The sequence below is a fragment of the Salvelinus sp. IW2-2015 genome, unplaced genomic scaffold (genome assembly GCF_002910315.2).
Source record: "Salvelinus sp. IW2-2015 unplaced genomic scaffold, ASM291031v2 Un_scaffold16283, whole genome shotgun sequence".
Taxonomy (NCBI): domain Eukaryota; kingdom Metazoa; phylum Chordata; class Actinopteri; order Salmoniformes; family Salmonidae; genus Salvelinus; species Salvelinus sp. IW2-2015.
The window spans coordinates 485,839-500,021 of NW_019957521.1; the positions used below are offsets into that span (position 1 = coordinate 485,839).

Genomic DNA, 14,183 nt, shown 5'->3' on the forward strand with positions numbered 1-14,183 from the left:
GCAGACAATGAAAGCTTTTACAATATTCGATGATTACATTTCTGAAACAGGTTATAGGCTACATGTGCACCGCCAAGTCAGAACAGTAGGCAACATTAAGAGGGGAAAAAATATCTGATTATTAGGGCGAGGCACATGAGCTACTAACAGCTTACTACACAACATACACTTAGTATTACTTTCTTAGCTACAGTATACATATCTCCCTGGCATATTACATAATTTATGCAGCAGTATACAATACATTTTTGGACTCACCTTGTTGTACTGTGCTAACTTGAACAGGAAGGTGGCACGGTGGTCCTTCGTGGGCACATTTTGTCATCAAAGTCTGGCATTCTCTGGATTTATGGTGCTTTCAAGACAAATGGGAACTCAAGGTCGAATCATGAACAAGTGTAACAGATTGAAACGCTATTAGCGCGGACCACCGCTAACTAGCTAGCCATTTCACATCCGTTACACAAGGTCAAATCATAATGACATCAGTGATCTTCAGCTCGTGACTCTAGAAAGAGGCCTGAGTTCCTGACTTACAACTCCGAGTTGGAAGACCATTCAAAACATATTTTCCCAGTCAGATCCTGTTTTTTCCTGAGTTCCCAGTTGTCTTGAACTCACTGAAGACAGATTTCACAGTTCTGAGTTAACATTTGTTTTGAGCGCGGCAGAAATCATGCTGGATTGACAGCATGGCCAATTATGAATGTTTATAATTTTAAGCTTGCAAAAGAGAACCTTAAACTGAGAATTTGGACCACACACCCACTCCACTCTATATCAGGCTAGTGATTGCTTTGCAATGCTTGCAGTTAGCCACTGATTCCTTCCAAACCACTCATTGTTGAATTTGCGATTTCCAACTTGTTGTGTAATGTTTATGTCCAATGGTCGATGAGCACCGATACATTTTATCTATAATTTCTCTTCATTATTTCTCTTAATATGACAAGGATTAAAAAGGATTGTCAGTAGATTGTCTACTTGATTCATGATGATGACTGCTAGCTAAGATTTTGAAAGTATGATGTTGACATGATCAGTCCAATCAAAGCTACTGTAGATATAACGTGATTTGATGTCATTTTATCTGTGGCCAATGACCTTGAGCCTTCTTGGATGGGCACTTCTAATGTAACTCAATGGCAGCATCCAAGGGGCTTGAATTTTCGAGCTCTACCCTTAGATTTGGCAGTGATGTAGAGTCCCCATGAGTGACAGAACACTGAGCCAATCACGCCGCAACTAGAGAACATTACCAACCCCTATGCTCCTGAGCTAGGTTGAAACACCTGCATTTTGGAGCTGCCTTACTCAAGAATGCAAAAAAGAGACCATGTTGGTATGGAGGCTTTATTAAATCACTGTCCCTAATGATGGGTCGCCACTGCCACCACCTATGGCTAAATTAGATTGAAGAGATTTTTGGGGGTTGAAATGACGTGGAAACAACATTGATTCTACCACTATGTGCCCAGTGGGGAGATGTGTGCATCCTGCTAAGAGCTGTTCTTGTGCACAACGCGGAGTGACTGGATACAGCCGTTAGCCTAGGTATATTAGCCACATACCACAAACCCCCAAGGTGTCTTTTGCTATTATAAACTGATTACCAATGTAATTATAACAGTAAAAATATTTTTTTTGTCATACCCGTCATACTACAACTTTCAGCCAATCAGCATTCAGGGCTCGAACAACCCGGTTTGTAATAGAGGATATACCACAAGCAATGTTAATGGATAAGCATTTTGATACGTCTTCCATCTAAGCACATTTTAAATGGTTGATTCTGTGCACAGAGAAAGTAGCTATAGGATGTCTCCTATATTCACTCTCCTACGAATAGCAAATGTAACCACCCTAGATACAGAAGCAGGACATGTGGTGTGATTTAACAAAGGACGCTGCTTACTTTCCTGCATCATCTTCTGCGAGACCTGCATTTCGACCTGCATTTCAAATTATTATGCATGGACAAATTGGATATTCTATGCTGTTTCCTTGGAAACAGGCATGTGTCATTGTGTACTGTAAGTGCCAGAGCAAATGGTCCTTTGTATCCCCTAGACATGGTAGAAAACCTGCATCATACTGATGCCTATTCATTCTATTAATTCCTAACCTGTTGATTTATTTGTAACTTGATCTGGAGGTACAGTTATTAGATATTTTTGGAGAGACAGTTATTAGATCTTAATTTGAACAGAAAACAAATACTTGAAATCAGGGCGATGATTTTAAATCAACTCTGACATAAGAGAACAAAGTGGCCAGCCGAGTAGCTATGCTGTGCTACATTTAGCTGCCACACATGTGTGGTGCTTCAGACTGTGACTATGACTAAGCACCTTTGTAAAATGAATGCGATCCAAACCCACTACAGCTACTGCACTGGTGGAGCTCACAAATAAAACACACCGTAATGCTCTTTATTATATTAATATATGTATTTATTTATTGTTATCCAGTTTGATATCATTAGATTTTATTTGAGCTCTTACAGGCCCCCTGTGCATGGACCTAGCATCACAGCAAAGAGATTGGCACAACAAGATTGGTGAGAAATAGATACCATCTAATCACACAGTTTATCACACAATTTAACGTTTTTTATGAGGACTTGGGAAAGACAATTAAGTAACTGTAACATATTTCAACTTCATTTACGAAAATGAGCATTTTAATAGGATGTGCCAAAAGCAAAACATTACCATGATACATTCCAATATTAAATGGTCAAAGTATAAATAAAATAGAAATCTTGAAGTAAAAATCATAACAGTTGAATTGCTCAGATGTGTGTGGTGAATTTTGCCATGAGGGTGCTACTGCCGCCAAAGCACAATGTTGTCCCTAGCAATGAAATAAAATAACCTCTGTTTAAAAACTGCTGACAATATAAAAATACATGGCATTGTAGTTCATTAAATTAACCAACCATTTATATATAAAATATTATATTGATGTATATAAAAATATGCTTAACAACTTCTTGAAAAGCGTAACAGCCATAAGCGTTTTTTGTCTACCACTTCAGAACACACTGTCAACCACAAAAATCCCAAATATGTACAAACAATCAGCTATCAGAGCAGTCGGAACGTCATTTCAACAACAATGGACTGTTTCACATCACTGTTTTTCTGACGCGATTATAGGATAAGTGTCAAATTCAAGCAGTACTACATATTCCAAAATAAATTAAATAGAAAAGGAATATTCTTATATTGTATTAATTAAATATCATAATGTCAGTGTATCTTTGGAGAGAGGGAGAGGGGATGGTGACGTAGACATGTTTTCAAACATTGTGTCACACCAACACCAGCGTAACAGTATTTCAGCCTACTGAGTCAATAACAGCTATCCTATAAAACAGAACATCTACAACGAACGGACGAAGCCAGGACAAGAGCCAGGGAATTAATTATGGAGAAATACAGCTGAGATATCAGTTAGTTGAGGCAGTGAGTAACAAAGTGGTAATGTGAGCTAGGTAAGCTATAGCACATTGTTACACTGAATGATTCAGAGGACTGGTATTGTAGCTGCAAACTGTTGAACATTAAGCTGGATATTGCTACTGTAGTACTGTAGGTATGTGTCTTTGTTGAGATGTTTCTTGACTAGAGGACTGTAACCTAATTTTGGGTAATTTCCATAGGAAGTGGTTAATCCCTGGTTTCTCCTGTCGAGGCAGTGTCTAGCACAAGCTAAAGCCACCCCCTCTCCATGTCCTGCTCCTCCTCCTCCTCCTCCTCCTATTCCCCTCCTCTAGGCTCAAAGTTGTGGGACAGAAACCTCCCTCAATCTCCATCGCATGGTAAAGTGCCGTCTTCGCTGGCACGTGAGTGCAAGGCAGTACCCAGCTCGTCCACACACCAACAGAGACCACGCTGTATACCCTTGGAGGAACGACACTGTGTTGTGTGACAGGAGAGAGAATGATATGTCATCATACCACAGAACTATTGTCTGCATGCCCACAGCCCAGAGGACCTGAAAGAAAAGTCTTCTTTATTCAGAGCCTCTGGCTGTGGAGACATTTTTGGGCTGAACTCAATAGAGAGATAGCATGCAATTAAAAGAGGGATAGCATGCAACTCTCTGGATCGCATAAACACACACACAGGCATATATACATACACAGGCAAATATTCACGTCAGCAAACATGTTGCTCTGTATCTACCTGCTTTTTCCTGTAGAAGCCCTGAGTATCACAATTGGGGATATAGATGTCACGATCAGACAGGAAGATAGTGAGCTCAACACCACGCAGAACACTATTGAGCAGCTTACGGCAGGGTGCCTAAACAGAACAAGGATACATTGATAAACACAGTAACTACACCTTGATAGAAACAGTAACTACACATTGATGCATACAGTAACTATACATGGATAAATACAGTAACTACACCTTGATGAATACGATAACTGCACATTGATAAATACAGTAACTACATTGATGGACACAGTAACTACACATTGGTCAATACAGTAACTACACATTGATAAATACAGTAACTACACAAGCAGAAATGCTTATTAAATGACAGAAAATGCAGAGAACCCTTAAGTAGCCTATTGAAGTAGCTACAACATGTGTGGATATCATAGTACATGTATGTCAGTGATGGAGCATGAAGCCAGAAGCTTAACATATTATATGTCACATACTATCATGTCATTATATAATGATATTGGTAGACAAAGGCTGTGCCTTTTCAGGTCACTGAGACAGCGGCTGTGACTATATATACAGTACAGTGCATTCGGGAAAGTATTCATAACATTTCTAAAAACTTGTTTTTGCTTTGTCATTATGGGGTATTGTGTGTAGACTGGTGAGGGAAAAAAACAATTKAATACATTTTAGAATAAGGCTGTAACGTAACACAATGTGGAAAAAATTAAGGTGTCTGAATACTTTCCGAATGCACTATATTTGTTAAATTGTAGAAACAAATTGTGTGTTGTGTTTGTGTTTTATCGCAGGTCAACCTCATCTTGTAAAGTGAAAAATCCAAGGCCACCACAGTCGAGTCTAAACTTGACTGATTCACATCATGGCCTATTGGTTCTGCCACGCAGCTGCATACACATCATGCCCCATATGGCTTCAGAATGGCTGCAGAATGCTGTCACTGTATCACCCAGATAGCACAGCAGCTTCAGTAATAACTAACTCTCCCAGGCTCCTTCCATCATACAGTATCTATCTGTATGAATATGAACACATTATGTAATCAGCTCTACATATTTTCTCACATTTAAGCAGGTGTGGGTAAGTGTACATAGAAATCATTATTATCTTCATACTTGGATAAAACATACCTTTTCTATTTCACCACTATGCGAAGGATGTGGACCTATAGGAGAGAGCAGCATATTAACAAGAATATATTAAATCAGGGCATTATTAGGAACCTTAACCCATCTCTAATATCATTATATAAGTTAGAAGTATTTTATTTCAAGCTGTTGCAAGACATGAATCATCAAGCATATACTGGATACCGGTGTATATTTCCCATGAGTATAGTTCCTGTAGCATGTCCTTACTAAGGGATCGCAGTKGCTTAGTCTGAACAGTAGGTGGAGAGCTTGCAATGAAAAGCAGCATAATCTGAATGTGGGTGACAGCGTGACACTCATCTGTGCTGTCAAGAAAATGCACACGCACAGATCACAACCTCTCTTTGAAATGCCTGTACAGTACGATAACCATACACATCACATGTATCATGAGGCATACCTACACACACACACAAACACACATACTTACAGACACACACACATACTTACACAAGCTACTACGTACTAATATGCCTAAACAGCCTCACAAATGTCTGTTCATCATAGTGTAGCCTAAATTCCATTTATTCCATGACTGATGATATGCTGCTCAAGGCAATGTTTGAGACTTCTAGTTCCAAAGTCCCTCAAATTAGATTTTGGTCACAAGTAGGATTGCAAAATTCTGAGAACTTTCAATAAATTCCCTGGTTTCCTGAAATCCCGGTTGGAAATTAGGAAACCTCCAACCAGGATTCTGGAAAACCAGGGAATTTATGGAAAGTTCCCGGAATTGTGCAACCCTAGTCACATGACTCCAGAGGCACTGCAGCATAGAAATCAAGACCATGCAGCCCTTTCAAATCCATGTTTAGTGCTTGTCATGCATCTAACATTAAATGCCATACTCATATGATAATACAGTACTAGCATTTCTATTTGGTGCACGCCAACGTCACATACAATATTCACACTGATGATGAGAGATTGTGTGTCCTACTACGTGCTACTACAGCTACCCCCTTAATAAACTAATCTGTAGTATAATTGCCCTAACACACACAACACAGAGCTGAATTGAATACTATTAGAGGTGCTGGTGGTGTGTGTCTCAGTCTTACCTGTGGGGTGGGGCCTCTCCGTGGGACTGGTCCTGCTGTGCTTGGTGCAGAAGCCCCTGCCCTGCAACAGAGCCTGGAGAGGGCTGTGTTCCTGAGGAAGAGGCACGCAGCGCAGCCCCTTGGCACAGCTCATGGTGTACACACCACAGGGCTCTCCCTGGGCCAACATTGATGTACTGCCTGCCTGCCCAATATGGTCGCGGGGGGCCCGACCTGGTTCTTTACACGAGAGACAACCCTTGTAGGGTCCCAAACGGTTAGCTAGAGTCGAAGATCCGCAGTGAGCAATCAACAACAAGATAATAGTCGTTAAGTTAGATAGGAGAGGCATTTTCTGTCCAGGTCTCAGGTTCAGCTCCACACTCTCTCTTTCTCCCTCCCTCTCTCAGTCAAATGTGGCTAATGCTATTTCTTCTCTCCTGTTTTTCCGTCTTCTTTCCGTCTCTTCAGCTTTGCTTGATGCTTAGCCGGTTTAATCTCAAGACAGCCAGGAGTCCTCTGCAGTGCTAGAGGAGACAAACGGAGATCGAGACACAGCAAAGCAGCAGCTTTTAAAGATCTGAAAGGCGGTGATAGAGAGGGAGAGAGAGAACACAGTTATGACACCTTCAGGGGCTGGGACTCAGAGAGAGAGGGAGAGGAAGGCAGAGAGGGAGTAGAGGAAGAGGTGGGGGTGGATTATTTTCCTTTTGGAAATTATCAAAATCTCCCCCACCTCTTCCTTTCAACCCCCCCCCCTCGATTTCAATCGAATTGCAGAGAGAATAATGAACCGTCCGTGTACAGGAGAAAGTTAAAATAACCAAACAAATAGCTTATTTTATCAGTACAATGTAATAATGATCTACCTAGATGTGTGCCAAATGTTAGTCAAGAAAGGTTCCCAGAAGTAGAAGTGTTTTAATATAAACTGAAAGTGGATTGCCATGAAAAACATGTTTCAGCAGCTGGTGTATCTTGTTCTTACCTTGTGTAATGCATGTGCATAACTATAACCCATTGGTTTGCTCAACTTTTTCCAGATCAAACAATGCTGAATGGATTGGTATCGCTCCAACAGGGGGACTATCCCACCTCCTGACAAACTATAGTGAACGTGATCGTTGAGACCAGGGATGACAGGGCTTGATGATGGCCGGACTGGGTATTTAACACATTGTACACTGAACAAAAATATAAACGTAACATGCAACAATTTTAAAGATTTAACTGAGTTACAGTTCATATAAGCAAATCAGTCAATTCAAATATACTGACCATATAAACACAATATGTAAAGTGTTGGTCCCATGTTCCATGAGCTGAAATAAAAGATCCCAGAAATGTTCCATTTGCACAAAAAACATATTTCTCTCAAATGTTGTGCACAAATGTGTTTACATCCCTGCTAGTGAGCATTTATCCTTTACCAAGATAATCCATCCACCTGACAGGTGTGGCATATCAAGAAGTTGATTAAACAGCATGATCGTTACACAAGTGCACCTTGTGCTGGGGACAATAAAAGGAAACTCCAAAATGTGTAGTTTTGTCTCACAACAAAGTTGGCTCTAACCAGAATATTGGTTGCAAAGAAAAATCCATATCTCAGACTGGCCAATAAAAAGAAAAGATTAAGATGGGCAAAAGAACACAGACACTGGACAGAGGAACTCTGCCTAGAAGGCCAGCATCCCGGAGTCGCCTCTTCATTGTTGACGTTGAAACTGGTGTTTTGTGGGTACTATTTAATGAAGCTGCCAGTTGAGGACTTGAGACATCTGTTACTCAAACTAGACACTCTAATGCACTTGTCCTCTTGCTCAGTTGTGCACCGGGGCCTCCCACTCCTCTTTCTATTCTGGTTAGAGACAGTTTGCGCTGTTCTGTGAAGGGAGTAGTACGCAGAGTTGTACAAGATCTTCAGTTTCTTGGCAATTTCTGCATGGAATAGCTTTCATTTCTCAGAACAAGAATAGACTGACGAGTTTCAGAAGAAAGTGCTTTGTTTCTGGCCATTTTGAGCCTGTAATCGAACCCACAAATGGTGATGCTCCAGATACTCAACTAGTCTAAAGAAGGCCAGTTTTATTGCTTCTTTAATCACCACAACAGTTTTCAGCTGTGCTAACATAATTGACAAAGGGTTTTCTAATGAAAAATTAGCCTTTTAAAATGATAAACTTGGATTAGCTAACACAACATCCCATTGGAACACAGGAGTGATGGTTGCTGATAATGGGCTTCTGTACACCTACGTAGATTGTCCATAAACAATCAGCCGTTTCCAGCTACAATAGTCAACATTAACAATGTCAACACTGTATTTCTGATCAATTTGATGTTATTTTAATGGACAAAAATGTGCTTTTCTTTCAAAAACAAGGACATTTCTAAGTGAACCCAAACTTTTGAATGGTAGTGTACATACTGACCGTAATAGAGAAAGGGCTGAGGCAGGCAGCAGCTAATAATGCAATCCATCCATTCAACCGTTCAACATTTGCTTCACGGGCGCCATCTTCAAGAGATCACTCTCACCCATCCTGAGACTCACAACTCTTCATATTTCATACCACTTACAGTTCCATTCCATTGTTCCAGAATTCAGCCATGGCTGAAGAATCTGAATTCCATACTTCCATAATTGTGATCATAGTAGGCATAGAATAGCAAAAGAGATGGGGCTATAATGCATATGACAATACATTTTATTTATCTTGTCCAAATACATCAAACAACAATATAATGCATAAACCAGCCTTTGCTGGAGAATCATAGAATTCGAATGATTCAATAGAATTAGAATGACTCTAATGAACCCATAGAATTAGAATGATTCAATAGAATTAGAATGACTCTAATGTATGCATATAATTAGAATGATTCAATAGAATTAGAATGACTAATGTATGCATATAATTAGAATGATTCAATAGAATTAGAATGACTCTAATGTACCCATATAATTAGAATGATTCAATAGAATTAGAATGACTAATGTACCCATATAATTAGAATGATTCAATAGAATTAGAATGACTCTAATGTACCATAGAATTAGATTGACTCATCTATTTATATGGGTTAGAGCTCCATAGGTTAGAAACCCACTCTTACCTATAGAGCATATTATTCATAGTGTTGGGTGCTGTAGTTTGTCTGAGGTTACTACCATAGTGTAGCCTAAAGCACTTAAGTAAAAAATACTTTAAATTACTACTTAAGTAGTTTTGGGGGGGTATTTGTACTTTACTATTTATATTTTTGACAACTTTTATTTTTACTCCACACATTTCGAAAGAAAATATCCACTACATTTCTAAATAAAATATGTACTTTTACTCCCATGCATTTTCCCTGACACCCAAAAGTACTCAGTACATTTCGAATTCTCAGGCAGAACCGCAATATGGTCCAATTCACACACCTGTCAATGTAATGTATTGTCATCCTTACTGCCTCTTATCTATTGGACTCACTAAACACAAATACTGTGTTTCTAAATTATATAAAAAGTTATATTGCGCCGTCTGGTTTGCTTAATATCAGGAATTTGATGTATAGCATTTACTTTTATTTTGTGCTTTTACTTAACTATGACAATTGAGTACTTTTTCTACCACTGTACTTAAGTACATTTAAAACCAAATACTTTTAGACTTTTACTCAAGTAGTATTTTACTAGGTTACTTTCACTTTTACTTGAGTCATTTTCTATGAAGGTATCTTTACCTTTATGATAATTGAGTACTTTTCCACCACTGCCATGGTGGAGACTCCTGTAAGGACAAGATTCTGTGTTTATATACTGTTGTCACGAGGCAACATGAACATTATGACATCATTTCAGAGAGCATAAAACAGGATTTAGAAAGATGTCAATAGTTCCGGAACCCCACTTGGTGAAAACCTGTTTAGTCGTCAGCCGCCTGGTGTTCTTATTAGGGATGATTGATCTTGGCACTAAGAGCAGAAATCATCTGCAGTCTTATGTTCCCATCAGTGAGCTACAACAGCTACAGCCCTAGCTAGTCTGTTTCCACATGTTTTGTCAGGAGAATCCAAGAGACACGCCAGACCAATGGGGGCTCTCTTTTTCCACACTCCCTGGATTACTCATTTTTCCTCTGGAAACAGGTCTCTGTGCATAGACTGACAGACAGACCTATTCTATTTCATTATAAATCACATTTTATATTTTTGATATGGAATTGGTTTAACAGATTGTCAGTCTCTCTCATGGCTTGCTTTGATTGACTCACTGTAGTGCTCAACGTCGCCGGTCAACTAACCACCGGCCCTGGCAACCATCATTACGCACACCTGGACATAATTATTTCCTTGATTTCTCTCCCTTTATTTAGCCCTCAGTAGCCATCGTTCATTAGGTAGTATTGTTTTGTTTCACGTTCTCTACGCTTTTCTTGTTCTGCATTTATTCATTTTTAAACTCACCTTCTGCACCTGCTTCCTGACTTCTGTTGTACGTAACAGTCACTAGGAAGCGCTATACTTCTGCAAAGTTTTTCTACTGTAGTTTTTTGGAGTCTTACCWAATGAACACAAGTGTATTTTCTAAATGAATTAATGAGATACTGGACAAAAGGTAAGCATTTCACAAGAATAGTGGAATGCTAGAGCAGTGCCTACACAGCAAGGTGGCTAGTAGCTAGTGAATCTGTGTGTCTGATGTGAGCAGCTAGCTTGCCAGAAGATACCCGCCCTACCGTTACGCTTGTTCACACTGAGCTGCACTGGGGTCAGAACGCAATCATGGTTACATCCCTCAATGCAGGGATGGGATATGCCACTGTACTTCAAATTTTGCGGTTATCCACACTGCTCCATTTTTTYCCCCCTAGAAAACTTCCCTTTTTGTCCTCATGCTAAGTAGTGGTTGCCACTGCAGCCATTTTGGAATGGCACATCGCGTAGAACAACAAAGGTGCTGATTGGCTGACGCTGCCATTCCAAACATGTTTGTCCTGTTAAATGACAGCAACATAATTGGCAAGAGCATTACAGAGCTGGGACCACCATTTAAAAAAAAAAGGGTTAGGCTAATGCATCAATATACCGTCTCAGCAAAAACATGGTTTCTCCCCAAGCTGTGTGCCCTTGTCTGGGGATGAGGTTATTGAGGTTATGCCTACCATGCATGTCGATGAATTAAACTGTCACATGACAGCGAGGCAGACTGGCAAGTGGGAGTTTTCATGTGGTCAATCTGCGTGCTTTGGTTTCTTCACAAACACGATTTCGGCCTTAAAGTACAGTTCCTCAAATCAATATGCCGTCTCAATAAAAACAGGGTTGTCCTATGAAAAGATGGTTAGATGGGCTCCTGCGACCCAAATGGCACCCTATTTTTCTATACACATTTTAGTCATTTAGCAGAAGCTCTTACCCAGAGCGACTTAAAAATATATTTATTTTAACTAAGCAAGTCAGTAAAGAACAAATTCTTACTTACAATGACGGCCTACCGGGGAACAGTGAGTTAACTGCCTTGTTCAGGGGCAGAATGACAGATTTTTATGTTGTCAGCTCAGGGATTCGATCTAGCAACCTTTTTGGTTACTGGCCCAACACTCTAACCACTAGGCTACCTGCCACCCCGAAGTTGCTGCATTCATCTTATGATAGCTAGGTGAGACAACCACATTTCACGATCGTAGTAAGTACATTTTGCTCAATAAAGAAGGGAATGGGGTTCCATTTGGGACATAGTTTAGGGCCTATGTCTTAAACTGTCTTATGACAGGGAGGTAGACTGTACTAGACTGGTGAGTGAAGGGCATCGTGTGTACTGGACTGGCATCGTGTGTGTACTTGACTGGCAGCATCATGTGTGTACTAGACTGGCAGCATCATGTGTTTACTARACTGGCAGCATCATGTGTGTACTAGACTGGTGAGTAAAAGGCATCATGTGTGTACTAGACTGGCAGCATCATGTGTGTACTAGACTGATGAGTAAATGGCATCCTGTGTGTACTAGACTGGCAGCATCATGTGTGTACTAGACTGACAAGTGAAAGGCATCATCTTAACTTTGTGTGTGTCTGCCTTGCTGCATTTTTGAAAATTAAATAATCTATTGTTGTATGGTCTACCTGGAGTATGTGTAAAATAAAACATATTTTGTATTTTTCCATGATGTGCCATTCGTGCATCCAAAGATTTAGCCAACGACCACTCAACCAGATCTTTTTCATATTTAAAGGGAATTTCAATATTATGTGCATTTAAACAGTAAATATTTTGGTTCTCCCGATCATTCATTTTGAAATGTTGGGGATTACACACAATATGAGAGAGGGTTCTCTCTACATACCATCATTCATGGTCGTGCCCAAGATTGCTTTTCCATCCATCCTCAGTAATCTTATCCTCCTGGAATCTTATTGCTGACAATTTTCTAAACGTCATATTAAATTCCCTCTGAGAGCCCCCTGCTGTCTCTGTTCATCAATGTGAAGCCACTACCTCAAAAATGTGTGTGTGTGTGTGTGTGTGTGTGTGTGTGTGTGTGTGTGTGTGTGTGTGTGTGTGTGTGTGTGCTGTCTCTTATACACATCTAGATGTGTATAAGAGACAGGTGTGTGTGTGTGTGTGTGTGTGTGTGTGTGTGTATGTGTGAGGGAGGGAGGGTTAGTGGCGGGCATCGCTTGCTGAAGGTCTCTGCTGCTTGAGATGCAGTTGTTGTTATTCAACTGAGTCAGAGAATATTGCTGTGCATTTATTCAGCTGATGTGCTCATATGTAGGCTAGGGCTATAACCTAGCCTGACCAACAGCTCCCTCCTCTCTGTCATACAATCCAGTTTGCAAAAAGTGTTCTGGTAATTTAGCACAGGAAAGCCTGCTAGCATTCTGTCGTAAATTAGAGGATGGGAGAAGGGTTGTAGCACGGTAATTTATGAGACTGAATGTGGAAGCGAAAGTGAGGCAGGCAGGAGGAGTAGTGGCATGTATTCTTCTAGTGGCAAGTTGGGCAAGCTTGATGGACTTCCTCTCCTGGGTTTTAGAGTTGGAAACTAAACATTATCCAGCTATCCTGCCTGGCCCTAGGCTGTGCACACAAACCTCTACCAAGATCTCAAGGAATGGGTAGACACTGGTTTCTTTTCATTCCGGTTTCGTGGAAAAGAGCAACACAGCAGCTCAAACTTGTGGTAACACTTAAAATTAGGTATACTTTAAGGATAAAGGTTTTATACGTAGTTGATAATTATGGATAGTTTATATGTTAGGCCTACATATAACCTCTTTATAAATCCTTTTAAGTATGTAAAGTGTTACCATAATAGTCCTATAGCCTCCTGCAAGGATTTGCAACGCCTGCAACTATTCACAACTGATTTGCAACTTATGTTGCAAACTTAGCCTAATATGAGAATATTAACAGTGCAGTGTACTGTAATTATATGCACAATTTATGCATAAAGCCTTTCTCAGTAACGTCAGGGCTGACAGTTTGTTGACGGTGATGTTCCTCATATTCCTGACCAATGTGTACTTGTGCGAGATGGAGGCCATTTTCCAAGCAAGTTTCTCAGAACCTGAACCCCCTTCATCAAAGAAAAGGGTAACACAATAATTCTCACACGCGATTCACAGTTGCAGTCTGATAGCTATCTGCAGGTAAGATTAAATTAGTTTGACATTAGAAGTTTAGAGTGACCATTAAAGAACTCCACATCCATACTTTGTGATGCCGTTATCAATTCTCCGTCGTCATGACGCACATCCTGTAAAATTCCCCCAGATCTGGAC

The 14,183-nt window shown here is 40.1% G+C and overlaps 1 protein-coding gene across 1 annotated transcript; it reads right to left on the reverse strand.

The window, feature by feature from the left end:
- Nucleotides 1-3,108: 3,108 nt before the first annotated feature.
- On the reverse strand, nucleotides 3,109-6,861 carry LOC112080367 (insulin-like growth factor-binding protein 6). Its single transcript, XM_024146101.2, has 4 exons — nucleotides 6,424-6,861; nucleotides 5,342-5,376; nucleotides 4,194-4,313; nucleotides 3,109-3,923 (listed from the first exon to the last, which is right to left on the reverse strand). Exons 1-4 carry the CDS (start codon nucleotides 6,752-6,754, stop codon nucleotides 3,810-3,812), a joined length of 600 nt encoding a protein of 199 aa, XP_024001869.1. The 5' UTR covers nucleotides 6,755-6,861; the 3' UTR covers nucleotides 3,109-3,809.
- Nucleotides 6,862-14,183: the final 7,322 nt, after the last annotated feature.

Bases quoted from the DNA above. Each gene is read 5' to 3' on its own strand.
- LOC112080367 (XM_024146101.2), bottom strand. From the start codon at position 6,754: ATGCCTCTCCTATCTAACTTAACGACTATTATCTTGTTGTTGATTGCT. The intron at 5,377-6,423 runs GTAAGACTGAGA...TCTCTCCTATAG, and splicing joins GGAGAGGCCCCACCCCACAG to GTCCACATCCTTCGCATAGT. The intron at 4,314-5,341 runs GTATGTTTTATC...TGTTCTGTTTAG, and splicing joins ATAGTGGTGAAATAGAAAAG to GCACCCTGCCGTAAGCTGCT.